Raw genomic sequence first — 22,834 nt, 5'->3', positions numbered from 1 at the left:
CCCTAGGGGCCAAAATATATCCAGTTTACTAGTATGTTTACAGTATTTTAAAGAAAAAATTCAGTAGTTAAATTGAATAGTTGTCAAAGCTTTATTACTGACATGTACATAAAGAAACTAACTCTCTGAGATTCTTTAGGGGAAGGATTATATATGAAATAAGAAAAATTAACATTAAGTTGCTAACCACATTATAGAATTAGCTCTAATTGTGTTTAAATCTTAAGGATACACACGATAATATCAAGAGATACACAAAAAGCATTTGCCAAAATCCAACAGCCTTCATGATAAAAATACTAAATAAACTAGGAACAGAAGGGAACTTCTTCAGCTTGATAAAGGACATCGATGAAACACCCACAGCTAACAGCGTACTCAGTGGGAAAGACTGAATGCTTTCTCCTTTAAGATCAGGAACAAAACAAGAATGTCTGCTCTCCTCACTTTTATTCCATATTGTCCTAGAGGGTCTAGCTGGGGCAATTAGGCAAGAAAAAGAAATAAGAGAAAGGAAGAAGTTAAACCCTCTCTGTTCACAGGTGACATGATCTTGTGTATAGAAAAATCTAAAGAATCCACAAAAAAAACTGTTAGAACTAATAAATGAATTCAGCATAGTCACAGGATACAAGATCAATATAGAAAAATCAGGGCTTCCCTGGTGGCGCAGTGGTTGAGAGTCTGCCTGCCAGTGCAGGGGACACGGGTTTGTGCCCCAGTCCGGGAAGATCCCACATGCCGCGGAGCGGCTGGGCGCGTGAGCCATGGCCGCTGAACCTGCGCATCTGGAGCCTGTGCTCCGCAGCGGGAGAGCACAACAGTGAGAGGCCCGCGTACCAGAAAAAAAAAAAGAAACATCAGTTGTATTTCTGTATACTAGCAATGAACAATCTGAAAATGAAATTAAAAAAACAATTCCATCTTCAATAGCATCACAAAGAATAAAATACTTAAGAATAAATTTAGCCCAATAAGTACAAGATTTGTATACCAAAAACTATATAACATTGTTGAAGGAAATTAAAGATGACCTAAATGGAAAGACGTTTCATGTTTATGCATCAGAAGATTTAATGTTGTTTAGATGGTGTATTAGTTTCCTAGGGTTGCCATAACAAATTACTGCAAACAGCAGCTTTACAACAGAAACTTATTCTTTCAAATTCTGGAGGCTAGAAGTCCAAAGTGAAGATGTTGGCAAGACTGTTTTCTTCTGGAGATCTGAGGGAGGATCTCTTCTGTGCCTTCTCCTGGCTTCTGGTGGCTGTTGGCAGTCCTTGGCTTTCCTTGGCTTGTCGATGCATCACTCATTTCTCTGCCTCTGTCTTCACATGGTCCTGTCCTCTGTGAGTCTCTGTGCCCCTCTGTTGTCACATGACCTTCTTTTTTTTCTTCTGGGTACATAGTTTATTTTCAAATTCATTCAAGTCAGTCTCTGATTAGTCAAGTTCAGACAGTTGTAGGGAGATTATTTAATACCGAGAGCCACATCAACAGTCCTCCAGCCCGCTATTTTAGTTTCGTCAGGCCAACATTTGTACCTTAGCCATCCATAAGGAAAGAACCCTAAGGAGGCACAGAAGAAAGTTAATTGAGCTCATGGAACTTCTAGAGTCTTTTACATAGACAATGATCAAAAGATGATTTTACGTGACCTTATAAGGACACCAGTCGTTGGATTTAGGGCCCATCCTAATCTGATATGACCTCATTTTAACTTGATTACATCTGCAAACACCCTGTTTCTAAATATGCTCACATTCAGAGGTGTTGGGGATTAGCATTTCAGCATATCTTTTGGGGGGAATAATTCAACATTTAACATGTGACAGTATTCCTCAAACTAATCAACAGATTCAGTGCAATCCCTATCAAAATCCTTGCCTTTTTTTTTTTTGTACAGAAATTGGCAAACTGAACCTTAAATTCATATGGAACTCAAGGGACCCAGAATAGCCAAAACAGTTTAAAAAATGAAGAACAAATTTGGAGGACTCACATTTCCCAATTTGAAAATTTACCACAAAGCTATAGTAATCAAGACAGTCTATTATAAAAATAAGCATGTAGATTGATGGAGTAGAACTGAGTCCAGAAATAAGCCCTTGCATTTAAAGTCAGTTGATTTTTGACAGGGGTTCAGCACAGTTCAATGGGGAAAGAACAGTCTTTTCAACAAACGGTGCCGACAGTATTTACAGATATTCAGTCATTGTGGTGTACATCTAATTTAATGTTAATTAATTTAATGTTATATGTCAAGTATACAACAATCTAAAAAATAAAGCTACAATTACAAAACAAAACAAATGATGCTGAGTCAATTGGGTATTGACATGCAAAAGAATGAAATTGGACCCCTGCTACACACCATGTACAAATATTAAGTTAAAATGGATCACAGGGCTTCCCTGGTGGCGCAGTGGTTGAGAGTCTGCCTGCTGATGCATGGGACACGGGTTCGTGCCCCAGTCCGGGAAGATCCCACATGCCGCAGAGTGGCTGGGCCCGTGAGCCATGGTCGCTGAGCCTGCGCGTCTGGAGCCTGTGCTCCGCAACGGGAGAGGCCACAACAGTGAGAGGCCCACGTACCGCCAAAAAAAAAAAAAAAAAATGGATCACAGATCTAAATGCAAGAGCTAAAACTATAGAAGTCTTAAAACATAGGCATAAATCTTCGTGACCTTGAATTAGACAGTGGTTTCTTAGATATGACCTCCAAAGTAGAAGCAACCAAAGAAAGAGTGAATAGACTTCATCAAAATTAAAACTTTTGTGTTTCGAAGGAAACTATCAAGAAAGTGAAGAGACAACCCATGGAATGGGAGAAGATATTTGCAAATCATATGTCTGATTAGGGACTTATATCTAGAATATAGTATAAAGAACTCTTAAAATTCAACAATAAAAGATAAATAACCTAATTGAAAAATGGGCAAAGGATTTGAACAGACAGTTTTCCACAGAAGATATAGAGATGGCCAATAAACTCATTGCATTAGTCTGCTAGGACTGCCTTAACAAAATCCCACAGACTGGGTGGCTTAAACAACAGAGGTTTATTTTTTTACAGTCCTGGAGGCTGGAAGTCCAAGAACAAGGTGCCATCAGGGTTGGTTTCTGGTGAGACCTCTTCCTGGCTTGTAGAGGATTGCCTTCTCACATGGCACCCTACCTTTATGACATCATTTAACCGTACTTATGTCCCTAAAGGCCCAGTCTCCAAATACAGTTACATTAAGAGCTAGAGAGCTTTAAAATATGAAATTTGGAGGGGCACAATTCATTTTATATCACCCTTGAAGAGATGCAGGACATTATTAGTTATTAGAGAAATGCAATTCAAAACCATGATGAGATACCACTTCACATGCTAGAATGGCTAGAATAAAAAGGTAGGATAATTACAAGTGTTGGTGAGGGTATAGAGAAATTAGAACCAAACCTTCATACATTGATGGTAAGTACGAGAAGTGGTCTAGATGCTTTGGAAAACAGTTCAGTAGTTCCTCAAAATGCTATGTATAGAGTTACCGTATGACCCAGCATGTCTACTTCCAGGTTCGTACCCAAGAGAATTAAACCATGTGCCCATACGAAAATCTGTACATGTATGTTTGTAGAAGTATTATTCATAACAGCCAAAATGTGGAAATAACCCAAATGTTTATCAACTGATGAATGGATAAAATGTGATATATCCATCCAATGGAATATTATATTTGGCCATAAAAAGGGATGGAGTACTGACATATGCTGCAACATAGATAAATCTTGAAAACATTATGTTGAGTGAAAGAAGCCAGTCACAAAAGGTCACATATTATCTGATTTTATTTATACAGAATGTCCATAATAAGAAAATCCATAGAAACAAAGTATATTACTGGTTGTTAGGGGCTGGGGAGAGAGGGGTGAATTCAGAGTGACTGCTAGTCGTTAAGGGGGTATCTTTTTGTGGTAATGAAAATGAAATTAGGTAGTGGTGGTTGGTTTATACAACTGAATATACTAAAACCACCGAATTACATGCTTTAAATGAGTGAATTGTATGATATGTGAGCTACATCTCAATAAAGCTCTTAATAAAAAAGAAGGAAAAAATCAACACAATTTAAGTTCAGAGTAGCATGTACTAGCATATTTTGTTTTAAATAGTATCTTGTTTGTTATTTGGAAATGTTAGGTTAACACAGATTAGGATTATTACTTGTAGAATTCTTCCTCCGTCAAAATTCTTTCTTGGGCAGTAGCGTTATTAGTAACATGACATTTGACTTCTAGAAAATAATCTTTTTTTATTCTTTACTCAACACCAATTTATTAAATACTTATCCTGTATTAGGCCCTGTGATTAGTGTTAGAATTACAAAGACAAACAAGACATGGTCCTCTGCTTTGAAGGAGTTTCTCTATTAATTTGGATAGACAAAGTCAGAAATAGCTGTATTAAAATGTTTTAAGTAGTTATGATAGGTGAGTATTCAGGCTATTCTGAAGGTACAGAAGAAGAGTGGTCATTTCAGCTGGGCAAATCCGAGAAAACTTAAGCAAGCATATTACATTAAGTAAGGTTGAAAGATTTGGTTTTCACCTGGGCAAGGAAGTGCTGTAGGCAGAAGGAACAACTTGAGTAAATACTACTGTTCGGACACTACACAGGTTTGGTAGATTTTGGAACTTTGGGAGTGAGGTAAATAAAGGGCACCATGACTCATAAGACTGAAAAGAAAACTTTTTGTATTTGAGTTTTATTCTTAACTGCTCAGAGGCACTTCTTTCTCTTTGTGGTTGTTTTAGAAAGAAAGTTTACATGGTTATAGGAATTTAGTAAGCAGGGTTTTGTGTGTTGTGACCTCTCAGAGCCTTTTATATGCTAAGGACCATTATAATAAGGAAAGGAGGGTATAATATGCCATATTATAAAAGTTTATTTGACTAGGGAAGCTTTTTTCCCTTGGAGTACCATATGGGACTAGGAGAAATGTGTTATACACTGTGGTACAACTTTTCGATGGGATATTAAGTAGTCAATAAAATGGTGGTTGTGCAGATGGTAGCAGCATAGAAAAATGCTTATGTATAGGAAGGAAGAAATCCGAGTCCAAGTTTGTTTTGATACAGTGATTACAAGGATGTAAGATACCCATACATGGCAATTTAAAACTAGATAATATTTTTATCCATGAGATTGCAATGGTATGGGAAAATAGTGTACTCTTTGTAGAGCAGTTTGGCTCTATCAGAATTGTAAACAAGTATATACTTTGATTAGGTGGTTCCTTTAAGAATCTCTAATGAAACACTGACCCCCATGTGCACAAAGTTGTACATACAGTGATGTTCTTTATAGTATTGTTCGTAATAATAGTGAAAATGTGGAATTACTTTAAATGATAGTCAATAGGAGAATCGCTAAGTACATTTGTGTATATCGATGCTATGGAATACTCTGTAGCCATTAAATCAAAATAAATAGATCTATATCTGTCACATTGAAAAATAAATGTTCCAAGATGCATCCTCTGAGAAAAAAGAAGTCACAGAATAACATATATATGTATATTATGATCCCATTTATGGAAAACAAAACAACTCTCTTATAACCATCACTCTGCATATTAATAGAAGATCTTCAGGGCTACTCAATGGAGTATTAACTGTGGTGTCTAGTGGGGTGGGGAATGGTGATCCAGGTGTGTTTGTGTGAAATGGAACTTTCACTTTTACTTTACATGTTTATGAAATGTTTTAATTTTTAACGAGTGTGTATTACTTTTTTTGAGTGTGTTACTTTTTTAATAACAATTTTATAAGACATGCAAGTGCAAATAAATCTAGACAGAAGTGCTAGACAGAAGTGTATCATATTCGGGTGGTGAGATTATGGATAACTCTTTTCCCAAATCTGTATAATAAAATCATAAAAAGAAATACAAATCATTCAGGATGTAATTGTAAAGGATTGCGTTACACTGTTGATGAGTTATAAAGCTTTTTTCCCTGTAATGGTTAACTAAGAATTTGTGCTAAAATTAAGTAAACTTACCCATGTTGAATTTTGGCTTTGATTTTTAGGTGGACCTTCAATCCTGCTGTTCTCACTAAAGCGAACATTGTCCGAAGTGGGGATGCCGCTCAGGGTGCGGAAGGAGGCCCCTCACAGTTCCAAGTGGGTGATCTTGTACAAGTTTGTTATGACCTGGAAAGAATTAAACTTCTACAGAGAGGACATGGAGAATGGGCTGAAGCTATGCTCCCAGTAAGTACATATAAAATAATTTGGGACTAGGAAATATACCATGTTTATGTAGTTTTTAAAAGTTTTTAAAACTTTGATTTTAGAAAGTAAATTAGCATAATCCTTTGAGAATTGTAATCTTCATTGGCAGCTTAACATATATATGCCTTTTATTTTCTAACTTATTTCAGTTAGATTAGCCTGGGAAGGTCCAAAGAAGAGCTATAGTTAATATTTTTCGATAGAGCTTTTAGTGGAGAATGTAATGTTGGCGTAAGGCAAAGAGGCTTCCTGATACTTCACCCCGGAATGAGAGCGACGTGCTCATCCAGTCACCAGCAGTGCTGGACCACCGCTGCTCTCCTCACTTGGGGCCATGCCTCTCTAAAACTTAAGACTGCAAGAGCAGCTCAGAACGTGTGCCTTCTGAGATAGCTTTGCTCCCAAAGAGCTACAGTTTAATTTTTTATTTAGTCATTCAATACATTTTTTGTCAAATGTTCAGCAGTAACAAAATAATTCGTTTGTTCTGCCCTCTTTTCATTCATCTTTCTCTTTCTCCATCTTTTCCTTGATTCTGTCCTCCTGTCTCTTTCCTTAGGTACTACCTGTTCCATCCTGCCAACTGCCCTTACTGCCTTGCCCTGTATCCCATTCCTTTCCACCTTGCTATATCCTCCTCTTCAGCTCTCCACTTTGCCCACTCCCTGCTCCTGTCTTATCCTGTTCCAAATCCTGTCTTCCCAAGTCCCATCCCATTTAAGCACCTCCTTCCTGTCCCATGTATACCTCCCCTCCCACCCCCTTCATATGACATCCAACCCACCCTGGTGTGTTGTCCAGTCTCCTGTCCTGGTCAACACCTTTTTCTCTTCCTGTCCAGCCCCAACTCCTGCCCCATTTGCCCTCTGCCCCCTCCTATCCTGTCCAGTCCCCCTTTCCTATCCTTCATGATGTCCTGTCCCTCCATCAGTCCATTCCTCCTTCCTGCCTTAGTCCTTCAGCAGATGTTTTAGCAGAAGCAGTGTGCCTGTTAGCCTTCAGGGATGTACTAGTGAACACAACAGAAAAAAAAAAATCTCTGTTGTTGTGGTGCTTTCATTCAAAGACATTTCATAGTTTGCACATGATGCTGACATTTTTTATTGCTTTAGTTAGGTATTGAATAAGTGATAGTTGTATTTCAGGACTATATTTTAGAATCATTATTTTTCTCCAAAAAGTTGAGTTCTATATAATCCCTCTTTGTTTTGTTTGCTTTGGGTATTAAAGTTGATTAAAAAAATGTATTAATATACTTCAGGCCTCACTATACTGTGGTGTTACTTAAAATGTCATTTTTTGACGTATTTTATAGGAGCTATATATACTATTTAAAATTATTTTATAGTCAAGATGTTTTTGTTTTTTCCCCTTATCAGTGACACCTTATAGCATCTTCCATCTGTTGAGTGCCCAGTTATACTGAGCACTGTGCTGAATGATGTATACGTACATATGCAGCACATACTATATATATGTTTACACGTATATACATAAACATACAAACTTTATTTGTCTTAGGAATATTATAACTAGGTGGTGGTATGACATCCTTATTTTAAATATGAGGAAATCAGAACTAAGATAATGAACTGGAATTTGAACCCAAATCTATATTACTTCAAAGCCTGTCTCCCATATTAAGCTGCTGTATAAGCAAAACCTCTAGGTAATTTCTGGAGGGCAGTACTGGGATTCCAGTAGTGACGACGTAGATTTGAATCTTCTCAAATCCTCATGATAAAAACAGTCAACAACTAGATTAGTTAGCATAACCGAAAAAGCTACAAACATCTGTAACAAAGCCAGGTGATAGAATAGTCTTTTGAATCTTAAAATGTGAACGAGTAAAGATAAACCACTGACAGCTACAGGGTCTGCATCTGTGTGGCAGCAGAGAGAATTAATGGAGCATCAGGTGGACCTGAGAAGGGGGAAACGCCAGAATAGCTAATGAGTGTTCATTGGTTAGTGTGGTAGATTAATGTGATAACAACAGCCGAACCTGGGAGGGCTCTTGTAGACTCCAGTTTGGGGTGAGAGCAATAAGTCCATGCTAAAGTCTGAAGGGACTGGAGTAACCTGGGGCTATAAACTCTCCAAACCAACCAGCCAAATCTCCCTTCCAGGGCAGAGCCCTCCATTGAGGAGAAAATGCTGGGAATAGAAGCCAGATTGAGTAGGGTGGAGACAGTAGGCACAAAGGAAAGAGTAAATCCAGGCAAAAGTTGGGAGGGATCATGGTCGAATCCCTATGCACTGTTATTATTGAAAAAGGAGAATAAGGAATAGAATAACTTCTCCACAGACAGATGAAAGTACATCAGAAAGATATGCACAGAAAACTAAAATCTAATAATTCAAAATGAGCTAAAAAATTAAGAAGATGATAAAAGACATGAAAGGATGAAATAAGTCATAATTAGAAATGAGGTAGAACTTAGGAAAGAATTTTTAAAAATTCATTTCAGAAATGAAATAAGCTAGAAGCAACATAGAGCAAATAAATACAACAGATAATGCCTTAAGAGAAACAGAAGGTAAAAAGGAGGAAAAATTTTAAAATCAAAAAGATAAAATGTATTTGAGAGAAAGTGATAAATATAGAATATCTAATATATGTGTATTAGGGAATCCTTGCAAAAAGGAAAAAACAGAAACCAAAGTAATGGAATATAACAAATGCTAAAATTTGTAATTCCAGGAAAGTTTACCTGAAATTGAAAGATTTGAAATTAAATATTAAAAGGGCACGTTGCATACCTGGGAAAACTAACCCAGAACACCAAACACAGAGCCATATTCTGGTAAAATAATGGAATCTTCAAGAAAAGAAAAATTTCTTTGGGGATCTAGGAAAAAAGACCAAGTTACTTATAAAGGAAAGAAAATCAGATTGTTGTTAAGAAAAAAATGTGTTCTCAATGTTTTATGCCAGAAAACAATGAAATAACATTTATTTAAGGTGCTCCAGGAAAGAAAACGTAAGCTAAGGATTTTATATATAACCAAACTGACTTTCAAGTACTGTAAAGGCTGTAGACTGCTGTGAAATGTAAGAATCCAGAGAATTGAGTCCCCATGAGCCTTTTCTGAGTAATCTATTAGAGAATTAGTTTTAGACAACCAAAATGACTGAAGAAATGTCAACTGAAGGACTGGTAGTGATCATTAAATAAATATTTATTTATTGAACTAAGATTAAATGATAGTTATAAAGGAAACAGTAGAGTTTATAATGGTTATATGCTCTAACAAGATAAAGTATGACTGTCAGAAAATGGGCTGGGAATGCAGAGAGGATATGGTAAGTTTAATGAGCTGTTTGATTGCATTTTAGTTATTAATTGGGACTATATAAAGTTTAATATAAACTTTATATTTAAAAAAGCAAACAATGGAAGGATTAACCATAAAGTTAAAAAAAAGTTTTCATGTATAGCAAGGTAATATGATATGGGGGACAAAGGTAGAAGGGAAACATCTTTGAATATGTCTTATTTTACAGATTTGATTTGAAATCACATGTATTTTATACAATTAGAAAACAAAATTAAGTTCAAAAAGGAAACTCCCCAAAGTGGAGAATAAAATGAAACAAATGAACCTAAGTGTGTTGGCATAATCATACAGAGAGGAAATTCCAAGTGATTTCCAAATGAGCAGTTATATGATAATTCTAATTCTGTTATTCCCAGTGACCCTGAGGACCAGAATTATCAGAGAGGTAAAAAGGAGACGCAGATGTAGTATAGAAGAGGTTAAGTAAAGACCCTGTAGTCTGGAATTTGAATTGGAAGAGTGTTTAAACTCACGATTTATTTTATCTTTGTTTTAAAACACACTGCGCCCCCCTCCATTTCCTAGCTCTGTCCATGAAAAGACGTGGAAACAGTGACCATTCCTGTAACAATAACCAACCTTAGTGCCTAGATTATGGTCTCGAAATAGCCTTTCCATCTGTGAAGAATCAGGGCTCTTTGGAGAAATGGCTAATTCTAGTTCTTTGGCAGGAAGTGAATAAGATGAGCCTCATACCAGATAGCAAGGAAGCTATCAAAGATTTCTAGGTGATGTTAAAACGATCTGGCAGCCAATTTGAAGGGTTTCTCACCAAATACTAAGACAGATGAATCTATTAAACTGCACCAATTAGTAAAATTAGGATTGGATGAATCTTTATAAGACAACCCTGTTTCTTCAACAAGTAATTTGCAAAGAAAAAAAATGTATAGGTTTCGTTAGGAACTTGATTTAAACAAACTAAAAAAAATTGTCATTTGTGAGGCAATCAGAAATTTGAACACTGACTAGTAGTTTATTTTATTATAGTTATTGATAATTTGGGATAGGTTGATAATAGTATTGAAGTTATATTTAAAAAAAAGAGTTTACATGACAAAATAATACAGGAGGGGAGAATGGATAGGGAAAACAAGATTGGCCATGAGCTGACAATTGTTAAAACTGGTTGATGGGTACATGAGGATTCAATATACAATTGTCTATTTTTGTGTGTTTGAGATTTTCCGTAAAGAACAGTTAAGGAGGGAAAAAAAAAAAAGAATGCAGCCTCAAAGAGTTTGAGATGATGGTGGAAAATCCCAGGTGAAAATGTCTAATGAGAAGTTAAAATTAGTGTGTGTTTTGGGGCGAGGAGAGGGGTAAACAGGGCTGGAGTAGTATGTTTTGAAGTCTTTGGAAGTAAGACGATAGTTGTCAAGTGGATTACATTTCCAAGAAAGTAGAGTAAAAAACAAGGAATAAAGTTTGGGAGAATGAACAGACTTAGGAATCTGAAGAAGGAAAAGGAGCCAGTGAGTGGAAAAAGGGAAGGAACAGGCAGAAAGATTAGGCTGTCATCCAGAAATCAAGGGAATATTTTCAAGAGTTGGAGTCAGATGCTGTGGAGAGGTCAAAATAGAAAACAAGTTTAAGGGCAGTCTCCTCTGTGTTAGGAAATAGATATTATCAGTATCACCAGTTTTCTAGTGTTGTTATTGGCTATTCTGTTGTGCATAAGAGAATGGGTTTTGGACCTGAGTTTGAGATGGGTCTAATAAGATTACATAACTTTCAGGATTTTATGTATTAGGTGAGTCAATACGTATAAAGCTCTTAGAACAGTACCTACCACGTGAGGGCTGCTGCTTCTGGTTGTGTTCCGTACCTAATTGCTCTTCTTACTCCGTATATTTAATAAGCATGTTACTTCTACATACTTCTGTTTTGAAATCAGGCTTGATTCCAAAAAGGATTTAAACATAGATGTAAGCTTTGAGCCCTTTTTGGTTTAAATTGCTTTTTTTAGAAATCACATTTTCTTTTTTTAGGCTAGATTGATGATGGTTTTGGACCACTTGCGTTACAAGTTCTCAAGAAGTATCTTATGAGGTTAAAAAAGGATTGGGGACTTCCCTGGTGGTGCAGTGGTTAAGAATCCGCCTGCCAATGCAGGGGACACAAGATCCCACATGCGTGGAGCAGCTAAGCCCATGTGCCACAACTACTGAGCCTGTCTGTGCTCTAGTAGCCCCTGCTTGCCGCAACTAGAGAAAGCCCGTGCGCAGCAGTGAAGACCCAACGCAGCCAACAATCAATCAATAAATTTACAAAATAAATTTACAAAAAAAAGGATTGAATATCAGAAACCAAGATTTTGTGAACTTTTATGAATAAAATAGATTGTCATGATTGTTTTATATTATTGTGGAAATGTAGTTTTATTAAAATATTTTTTAAAGATACTCTTTAAAGTTTGTCACTAATAAACAACCCATTTGAATGATATGATTATCCTTTAAAGGTTTTTTTTATTAGGAGTGAAGTAAAATTAGTACTTTAAATATGTAAAAACTGGTGGTTGATTTTTACAGTATATACTTCAGACTTGAAACATGAATCTAATTTTTTTTAAGACTTTAGGTAAAGTTGGCCGAGTACAACAAATTTATTCAGACAGTGATTTAAAGGTGGAAGTCTGTGGAACATCTTGGACGTATAATCCAGCAGCAGTTTCCAAGGTGGCATCTGCAGGATCAGCCATTAGCAATGCATCTGGTGGTATGTTTTGTTTCATGTTTCTCTAAAAGTAATATGGTTTACATTAGAACCTTCCCCAATTCCCCAATTCTTGTATACAGATAATGTCGTATGTGTTCTTGATTTTCTCCTAGATCACATAACCTCACTTGAATATTAACTACCTTTTAAACTTTCGCTAAAGGTTTTTTATTTTTTTCTGCTTTTTTCATATGATGAACAATCTTTGTTCTGGCTGAGGTATGCCCTGGAAAAGTTCCATAAATATGTGCTTTTTCTTGGATATATCAAGGGCTTCTCCACATCAAATCTGAGATACCTGAAATTCAACATTCTTACTCCTAGTCGGAAGTTATGTTTTCTGCTAAAGAACCATCACTTTCTTAGACTACTTTATTTTCTTTTTATTTCCAATATTATTGCTAGCCGATGGCTTTCTTTCTGGATATTTTTACATATCAGCTATACTTTTTCTCTTGTCATTTAATAGGAGTTATATACATGCCACAGTGAGTAGAAAGCTGTGTTGAGATGTGAGTATGCTGGATGCTTGGGTAGACTCATGCCCAAAATCTTTCCTTCTTATGCTCCCGCTTTATATACACACTCACTTCATTCAACAGCAAATTATAGCTTACTGTATGTGTATTGTTGTCATCCAGAAAAGAAGATAGAACCATAACTGTGAACAGTAAGAAAGTAAAGGAAAACATTGGGTGACCTCCAGTTTTATTTTGTACTGCTTTCTGCTTCTTTGCTTCTGTCTTGTCTTTCCTGCTGTAATTTGCTAATGTATTTGAAGTTTAAATCATGTGGTGTTATTTTTACCTTGAGGTTAGATGGCATCACAGTAGGCTGACTTTTAACAAATTGAAAGAGTGAAGGATGGTTAATATCCTTCTCTCAAGTAATGTGGACTAGGTGTTGGGCCTCTGCCCCACTTTGTGACTTCTTTCCTTTCCAGTAAGTAGATCCAAGAGTTAAGGAGTAGAACTGGGTAGATTTGCTACTGATAAATGCTATTTAGAAAAAAAAATCATATTGAAAGGGTTTATGTAAACACATCTCTGGTTCTTTCTTGTTTTAGTCAAAACCAATCAATTGGCACCTTTGAAGTATGTTATTAACCCTTAGAGATCCATTTTTAACTGAAAATTGGTTTGTTCCTAAAATATTTCCCCAGACATTATAGAGATTATATTGCTTTTGAATCATAACCTTTGATCTGTTGATCTAGTCTAAGATCTGTAACATTGAGCTCTGAGTGTCCATATGATATACTTAAGACCTGAACGACAATTTGTATCATTATGATACTCCCATTGTAGTGTGTTCATTTATAATATCTTTGGTATGACTCCTAAATCTTGAATTATAGTTTGTATGTAGCTCTTCTTTTTCTGAAATGTTAACTTGAAGTACATGAATTGGAGTAAACTGGGAATAACTGTGGGCTCGAATTTAATGCAGCTTTATATGGTAGTAATTATAATGTGCATGGGTAATATCTGTAGCATAGTACAAAAATAATATTAATGATAGAAATAATAAAAAAGGAAAAGTATATATTATAGGCATATGGGTAATGCTTGTCTGTTAGTAGTTAAGGTTTGAGATCCTCCTATATTAGCAGCTTTATTTGATGCTTTACAGAAAGACTCTCCCAACTCTTGAAGAAATTATTTGAAACCCAAGAATCTGGTGACCTCAATGAAGAATTAGTTAAGGCTGCTGCCAATGGAGATGTTGCTAAAGTGGAAGATTTGCTAAAAAGACCAGATGTGGATGTGAGCATTTTAAAAATTATTTTGAAGCATACACAAGAATGGAATAGTTGTAACGAACCTTATACTTCAACAGTTATTATATTTTGCCACATGTGCTTCATCTATTCCTTCTTGCTTGTTTTTCTAAGGTATTTTAAAGAAGACACTGGGCATCACTTCTTCATTGTGCATTTCTAAAAGATATTGACATTTTCTTAATACTGACTTTTTAAATTTTATGATTGACAAAATTTACTTTTAGGTTTTTAAGTAGTAAGTGTCCTTTTGGGAAATTCAGTGAAATTTTCTCATGTAAATGTTATCTTATTATGTTTAAAAAATACATTTTAGTAAATTTTATAAGCAATTTTCCATCTTTCTTTTCAAAACATTTAATTTAAACTTTTTCCCTCCCCTCCTTATGAAAATTGACTGTTTCATAGTTTATAATGCAGGTGAATTAGGGTTCATGCATTTTGTGAATCTTAATAGTTTATGTTGTATTTTACCATTTACAAAAACCATATTTTAAATGGGTTCAAAAATTTAAATTTTGGTTCTCGCTTAGTCATCCATTGGCTTTGTCATTGCTACTATTGTGGCACCAGTATGATGTCAGTACCAGCCAAGAGACTGTAGGTTGAGTGTCAATTTGGATCATTGTCACTGTGTAGTGAGGGCTTTTGTTGCCACATTTTTGTGTGCAAGTATGCTGGATAGTTTGACAAAGATCAGATCTGTAATTATAAGGTGTAAACATCTTATTTCTATGATCTCATGTGGCATTTTAGGTTTGTTAGAGATCAGTTGCAGCAGCATGACACAGTGGTTTCTTGATTGGTTATGAGCTATGTCACAAATAATTTGTTTCAGATATTCAAGTTTTTTGTGTTTGGAAAGTAGAGTCAGATTTCTTTTATATTCAGTCAGGCAGATTTACATGTTATTGTACTTAATTTTTTCCTTTATTTAATTACTAATTTATTTTAGTTGTTTTTTAGAATGTCATACATTCTAAAAATTTCAAGGGAAAAACAGTTCTACAAGGTTTGTTATGAAAAACAGCATCTCTTTTTCAATCTTATTTTACTTTTCTTCAGAGGCAGCTATTTTCACCTCTTTCAGCTGATTTTCTTCATATACTTACCTCCACATCTTTCAATAACATATTTCTATTGTTATTTCTTGATTTTTATGTTTTAGGAGTTCTCTTTTGATACCTCTCTGTGAAGGTGAGGATTCAGCTTTCTTTTGCCACCTCCAGCCCATCCCCGCTACACACATACACACCTCTTCCAGGTTCTTAATGTGGTATTATATTGTATTGTAATTTTGTTAAGATTAAAATTAATTGTACATGTTACTATTCAAATGACATTCATATCTAAGCTGTGGAGGATACTAGATTGTGTTTTCTTACACAACTTTCTGTTTTCCTTGGTGTTCATAATCGTTCTTTAAAAAAAAAAACTGAGGTGTAATTTACATACAGTGAAATACATGGATCAGTTTTGACAAATGCATATACCCACATAATCCACAGCCTTATTAAGATGTAGAACATTTCCTTCGTTCCAAAGAGTTCACTTGTAGTTTTTCCCAGTCTCTCTTATTCCCAAGAGATAATCTAAAATTGTTTTCACTTATTAGCAATCTATATTGTTATAATTAATTCTTCTCCAAAATTCTCTCTAATTGTGTAATCTGTCAAGAAATTCAGGCACATCAGGTATGTATTCATTTTATCTTCTGAGAGAGATTTCTCTCAGTGCCTTCTGACCTCTTCCATTTGGCCAGGTTGCTCTCTATGCCTGATGCCCGTTTGGAATGTCTCTCACACATCATCCTGGAGGTGCCCTTCCCCTCTCTGCTGTGTTGGATTTTTTGTTTTCTGTATCCTCTGTCCTTCTGTTTCAAAGTTTATTCCCTCTTTTGTGAAGTATGGCTTTTAGTAGCTTCTTGAGAAAAAGAGTGCATGGGAAATAGACCTTCAATATATATATTTTTTAACCTTACTATTAGGTTTTAGATGGGAATAGAATTCAAGGTTAGATATTATTTTCCTTCAGAATAATCCCATTTTCTTCCAGCATTCAGAATTGCTGTTGAGAAGACTTACTAAGCCATTCTGATTCGTGATCGATACTGCATGTGAGCTGTTTTTTCTTTTTTTCTTTCAGGCATGAACATCTCTTTTTGTCACCACAGTCTGAACTTGTACAATGTTGTGCTTTGCTGTGGATCCGTTTTCATCCATTACTTTTAATGCTTGATCTTTATATTCTGGAAATCATGTCTTTCATATTTGGGAATTTTTGATCATTTTTTATTTTAGATTTTATCTTTAGAGCAGTTTTACAAACTAAAATTGAGAGAGGTACAGAGATTTCCCATGTATTCCCAGTCTATCCAAATGCATAGCCTCCCGCATTATCAACATCACTTGCTAGAATGGTACATTATTTTACTAAGGATGACCTATATTGACATATCATAATCACCCAAAGTCCATAGTTTACCTTAGAGTTCACTCTTGGTGTTGTACCTTCTGTGGGTTTGTATTAAGGTATAATGATATGTATCCATCATTATAATATCATACAGAGTATTTTTACTGCCCTAAAAATCTTCTGTGGTCTGCCTATTCATCTCTTTTCCCCACCCCATCTCTGGCAACCACTGATCTTTTTATTGTATTCATAGTTTTACCTTTTCCAGAATGTCATATAGTTGGAATCATACAGTATGGAACCTTTTCAGCTTGGCTTCTTTCACTTAGTAATAGGCATTCAAGTTTCTTCCATGTCTTTCTGTGTCTTGATAGCTTGTTTCTTTTTAGTGCTGATTAATATTCCATTGTCTGGTTGCATCAGGGTTTATCCATTCACCTATGTAGGACATACTGGTTGCTTCCAAGTTTTGTTAGTTATGAATAAAGCTGCTATAAATGTCTGTATGCAGGTTTTTGTGTGGACGTAAGTTTTCAGCTTTCTTTAGATTAGTACTAAGGAATGTGATTGCTGGATCATATAGTAAGAATGTGTTTCCCTGATGATATATATTGTGGAGCATCTTTCATATGCTTATTTGCCATTTGTATGTCTTCTTTGGTGAGGTGTTTGTTCAGGTCTTTGGCCCAGTTTTTAATTGGGCTGTTTTCTTAATGTTGAGTTTTAAGAGTTCTTTGTATATTTTGGATAACAGTACTTTATTAGATATGTCTTTTGCAAATATTTTTTCCCAGTCCGTGGCTTGTCTTCTCATTACCTTGATATTTTGTTTTGCAGAGCAGGAAATCTTAATTTTAGTGAAGTTCAGCTTATCAACTATTTCTTTCACAGATCTTGTCTTTGGTGTTGTATCTTAAAAAAAAAAGTCATCACCATACCCAAGGTCATCTAGGGTTTCTCCTGTGTTATCTTTTAGAAGTTTTATAGTTTTGTGTTTTACATTTAGGTCTGTGATCCATTTTGTTAATTTTTGTGAAAAGTGTAAGGTCTGTATCTAGATTCATTTTTTGCATGTGGTTCCAGCACCATTTGTTAAAAAGATTATCTTTGCTCCGTTGTATTGCCTTTGCTTCTTTGTTAAAAATCACTTGACTATATTTATGAGAGGCTATTTCTGGGCTTTTTGTTCTTTTCCTTTGTTCCGTTTGTCTATTCTTTGGCCAGTACCACACTGTCTTGATTACTGTAGCTTTGTAGTAAGTCTTGGAGTCAGGTAGTGTCAGTCCTCCAGATTTGTTCTTCTTCAGTATTAAGTTGGCTATTCTGGGTCTTTTGCCTTTCAATATAAACTTTAGAATCAGTTTGTCGGTATCCATAAAATAACTTGCTGGGATTTTGATAGGGATTGCATTGAATTTATGGGTCAAGTTGGGAAGAACTGTTAGTCTTTCTATCCATGAACATGGAGTATACTCCATTTATTTAGTTCCTTGATTTCATTCATCAGAGTTTTGTAGTTCTCCTCATGTAGATCTTATACATATTTTGTTAGATTTATACTTTAGTGTTTGATTTTGGGGGGTGTAATGGTAATGTGATGGTATTGTGGTTTTTTAATACATTTCCTTGATTGTTAGTAATGTTGAGCATCTTTCTATGTACCTGTTGGCCATCTGTATGTTTTCGTTGGAAAAATGTCCATTCAGATCCTCTGCTCATTCTTTAATCAAATTGTTTTTCTTGCTTTTGAGTTGTATGGGTTCTTTATGTATTTTGGATATTAACTTATCAGGTATATGATTTGCGCATATTTTCTCCTATTCAGGTTGCCTTTTCATTTTGTTGATGATTTCCTTTGCTGTGCTGTGATATTATGTTTTCAGTTTCATATTCTACTTGTTTGTTAGTATATAGGAATGCAATTGACACTTGTGTATTAACCTTGTATCCTGCAGCCTAGCTATAATTGCTTATTAGTTCCAGGAGTTTTTTGGTCTCTTTCAGATTTTCTACGTAGATGATCATGTCATCTGTGGACAAGGACAGTTTCCTGTCTTCCTTCTCAATCTGTATACCTTTTATTTTCTTTTCTTGCCTTACTGTATTAGCAAGGATTTCTAGTATGATGTTGAAAAGGAGTGGTGGGAGTGGACCTGCTTGCCTTGTACCCAATTTTAATAGGAAAGTTGGGAGTTTCTCACCATTAAATATGATGCTAGCTGTAATTTTTTTGTACCTAGTCTTTTTCAAATTGAGAAAGTTCCCCTTTATTCCTTGTTTACTGAGAGTTTTTATGATGGGTGTTGGATTTTTTCACACGCTTTTTCTGCATCTATTGATACAATCATGTGATTCTTCTTCTTAACTCTGTTCATGTGATGGATTACGTTAATTGAGTTTCGAATGTTGAACCAGCCTTCCATACCTGGGATAAATTCTACTTGGTTGTGGTGTATAATTCTTTATGTACTTTTTGGGATTTGATTTGCTAACATTTTGTTGAGGATTTTTGTGTCTGTGTTCATGAGAGATATTGGTCTGTAGTTTTCCTTTCTTGTAGTGTCTTTGTCCAGTTTTCGTATTAGGGTAATCTGCCCTCATAGAATGACTTAGGAAGTTTTCCTTCAGCTTCTAGCCTCTGAAAGAGATCGTAGAGAATTGGTATAATTCTTCCTTAAATGTTTGGTAGAATTCACTGGTAAACCCATATGGGCCTGGTGCTTTTGGTTTTTGAAGTTAATTAATTATTGATTCAGTTTCTTTATTGGACAGAGGCCTTTCACATGGTCTGTTTCTTCTTGTGTGAGTTTTGGCAGATCGTGTCTTTCAAGAAATTGGTCCATTTCATCTAGCCTATCAAATTTGTGGGCAGTTTCCAGAATATTCCATATTATCCTTTTAATGTCCATGGTATCTGTAATGATATCCCCCTTTTCTTATATTAGTAATTGGTGTCCTTAGCCATTTTTTATAAAAGGTTTTATGGATGGGAGTGAATGTAGTGGGATTAAGGAATTACACTTAGACTTGGGTGTATCCATGCATAAGTAATGCATTTACACAACATCTGAAGTGAAGAAAAGGTTGGTTGAAAATTACTGCTTTATATTAGAACAGTTGTGTATAGCTACCCTGGTAACTCATTTATGTATGCTTCATGGTAGTTTGCATTTGTCAAACTACCATTAACATTTGGCTATATTGGCTGAATTGAATTTCTTTATACTGTAGCAGACAGTATCTTTTCTAAAGGTTTTTCCATTCACCTCATTGCTTTTTCTTCATTGAAACAGACTCTGAGATTTAATAATTCAAGTAGATATATACATGCAAAACGAATGTAACTTACTTTCCTTCGTCCCTTCTTCCCCTCCTTCTTTTCTATTTTCACCTTTGCAGACTGCCTAAAAGTTTTCATAACTCTTTGAACAATGGAAATTTCAAAGTTCCTGTATCCCTCCCTAAATTAGAGAAACCAGTTTCTGGTGATCTATGCTAGGATATATAGAACACCAACCTAAATTGTTTTCATAGAATCATATAATTTGCTGGCTTTAAACCTACACTCTATGTATATATTGGCTCTTTCTGATTTGTGACATTCCTTCATCCTTTCTTTTTTTATTTAGGTGAATGGACAGTGTGCTGGTCACACAGCCATGCAAGCTGCTAGTCAGAATGGACATGTTGACATTTTGAAGTTACTTTTGAAGCAAAATGTGGATGTAGAAGCAGAGGTAATTAAAACTAAGCTTAAAGAATATTTTAAGTAAAAATTAATGTCCTAGAAATGGTACTTCTTATCATGAGATGGATTTTTTTCGTTTTGAAATTTAATATTAACCTAAGGCTCTTCTGATTGAAAAGAAAAATTTGACAAAAGACAGCTTGAAGCATTTCGTGTTTTTCTGTGATGGCTCAATATTCTAGGCATAACCCTAAGTGAAGATAGTTGAGTTTCCCTTTGCTATGGTAGAAGCACCATGTTGTTGGGAGCCCAGTTGGATTTACCCATGAGTCATGCTGGGGAAATTGAGGGAATAAGAATATAAATCATGTGCGGCAAGATTTTTTCTGATATGTGACACTCAGAGGCCTTTTGTTGTTGTTGTTTGTCTCCTGAGGGAAAAGTAAACTAGAATTTGTTTAGTCTTTTTGTTTCCTGATCTTTATATGGGTTTTTGAAGATTTTTATAATGCATGTTTATCGCTCTATGTGTGTATATGTGCTTAATTTAGAGTATATTCTTATTAAAGGAGAAATAAATGATTTTTACTATCATTGGAATTTCATTGTATGGCTGGTATGAGGGATGGCTCCCTTTGTTGTAGCTAACTATAACCTCATCACTTAAAGAGTATATTAGAATTAACATTTGTTTTAGTCTAATGTAAGATTATTTAGGAATAAGCCAAATTCTATCGAAGTTTAACTAGGCAAAAGGTTGCAATTTTGTCCAAATGACACTCTCATCTGAGGAAGCCATTTACTATGGATTTGAATTTCTGAGGGCTAAATTTGTTGACCAGTCTGTTTTTACTAATTCTAAAATTTTAATGCCATATATTTCAAAAGAGAAGTCTTACATTATTTTTGCTTTTTTTCCCCAGTTGTATATATCTTGAGTTGTTGGACAGCTCCTAAAGAGCCATTGGTTTTGTAGGTGTAAATAAGTCATCTTTGATGTTGGAATTTTTCTTTTGCCTAGAGCTTGAATTTTAAATTAGTATATTATACGTTTGTAAACTATATGAGACGTTGTGTAGAATAGGGATGTAGCTGTGGGGTGGGGAACGAAGTTAGCACTATTGCTCAAGAGTAGGTTTTTTTTTTTCCTTAATTGAACTCAAATACAAAGCAAATGGTTAGTTATTACTGTACACATAAGCTTGGAGTTGGAGTGAAGCTCAGTAGGCTAGGTGTTTGTAAATAATTTATCTTTCACTTTGGAAACCACATCTCTTACTAAAGCAGTAAGGTACAGGTGGACTTGTACCATACCTCCTCCTTTGGCTTTCCATTCTGTGCATTTTCTGTTTCAAAAACCATCGTAGGCAGATGTAATTTGTAGAAATAGTGTGAAAAAGGAATATTTACACATCAGGTTAAATTAATAACACAGTGTCCCAACTGGTAGAGGAAAAACTACATTTAAAAATTGGGTGGAAATATAAATATAATTCATTGCCTAAGAGTAAAACAAAAATTTATTAAAGTTTCATTTTTCTAGAATGTAAGAATTAACATTGTCTGTCATAAACAGCAATATAGTTTGTTTAAAACAGTGATTCTTAATTGGGGCACATTTTTGTCCCATGGGGGCATTTTGTGGAGACATTTTTGATTGTCACAACTGGTTGCTGGGGAGCAGGGGAGTATTACTGGCATCTAATGGGTAGAAACTAAGGATGCTACTAAATATCCTGCAGTGTACAGGACAGCTCTCACAACAGAGTTATCTGGTCCAAAATGTCGGTAGTGCTGAGGTTGGGAAATCCTGGTTTAAAAGTTGGAGAAAATAGCTAATTTTATGAATGCACTTAAAATTGTGATTCATCATGCACTAGCTTGTTTGTAAGTTGATTGGTTGCTATTAATTTTTTTATTATTGGAAATTTTAAACATGTATAGAAATAGAATAGTATAATGAATCCTGTGTACCCATTATTCTACTTCAGTTATTTTTCCTGGTCAATTTTGTCTTATCTGTACCCTCTTGCCTCCCATTTCCTCCACTGACTTACTTTGAAGCAGATCCAGATATCATATTATTTAATCTGTAAATATTTTAGTATGTATCCTAGAAGATAAGTACTCTTTTCTAAAAACTTTATTGTACCTTTAGCACATGTAGACACAATAATTTAACAATGATTTTTTAAAAATCTAATTTTATTAAAAGTTTTGAGGTTAGCTGAAGAATAAAGAGAATAATATATTTTGTTGTCTAGTTATCTCATTCTGTATTAATTTTTTTCATCTCCATCAGGAAGTGAGCTCAAGATAGTATAGATTACAGGTTGCAAACTATAGCCCGCAGGCCAAGTCCAGCCCTTCATTTGTATTTTAAAGTATTATTGGAACACAGCACACCCATTACTTAATTTTATTGTGTATGGCTGCTTTTGTGCTACAACTGCAGAATTGACTAGTTATGTAGTTGTGATAAGAGATCATATAACCTGTAAAACCTAAAATATTTACTTTCTGGCCCTTCACAGAAAAGTTTGCTGGCCCCTAATATAGATGACTATTACAGATTTTAGTTGATTTAAGCTGTTAGTAAGCT

The 22,834-nt window shown here is 35.1% G+C and overlaps 1 protein-coding gene across 1 annotated transcript in view; it reads left to right on the top strand.

Annotated features, from left to right (window-relative positions):
• The window catches only part of MIB1 (MIB E3 ubiquitin protein ligase 1), a 115,683-nt gene that overhangs the window by 31,931 nt on the left and 60,918 nt on the right, over positions 1–22,834 (top strand). The window contains exons 7-10 of the mRNA XM_082853110.1: positions 6,082–6,265; positions 12,205–12,349; positions 13,982–14,115; positions 20,174–20,281. Of these exons, the coding sequence (XP_082709236.1) occupies positions 6,082–6,265; positions 12,205–12,349; positions 13,982–14,115; positions 20,174–20,281 (571 nt within the window). The remainder of the gene's footprint in view (positions 1–6,081; positions 6,266–12,204; positions 12,350–13,981; positions 14,116–20,173; positions 20,282–22,834) is intronic.

The sequence above is a fragment of the Leucopleurus acutus genome (genome assembly GCF_964270905.1).
Source record: "Leucopleurus acutus genome assembly, chromosome: 13".
NCBI lineage: Eukaryota > Metazoa > Chordata > Mammalia > Artiodactyla > Delphinidae > Leucopleurus > Leucopleurus acutus.
The sequence above is the reverse complement of the archived record's forward strand: the minus strand, read 5'-3'. Positions and strand labels throughout refer to the sequence as shown.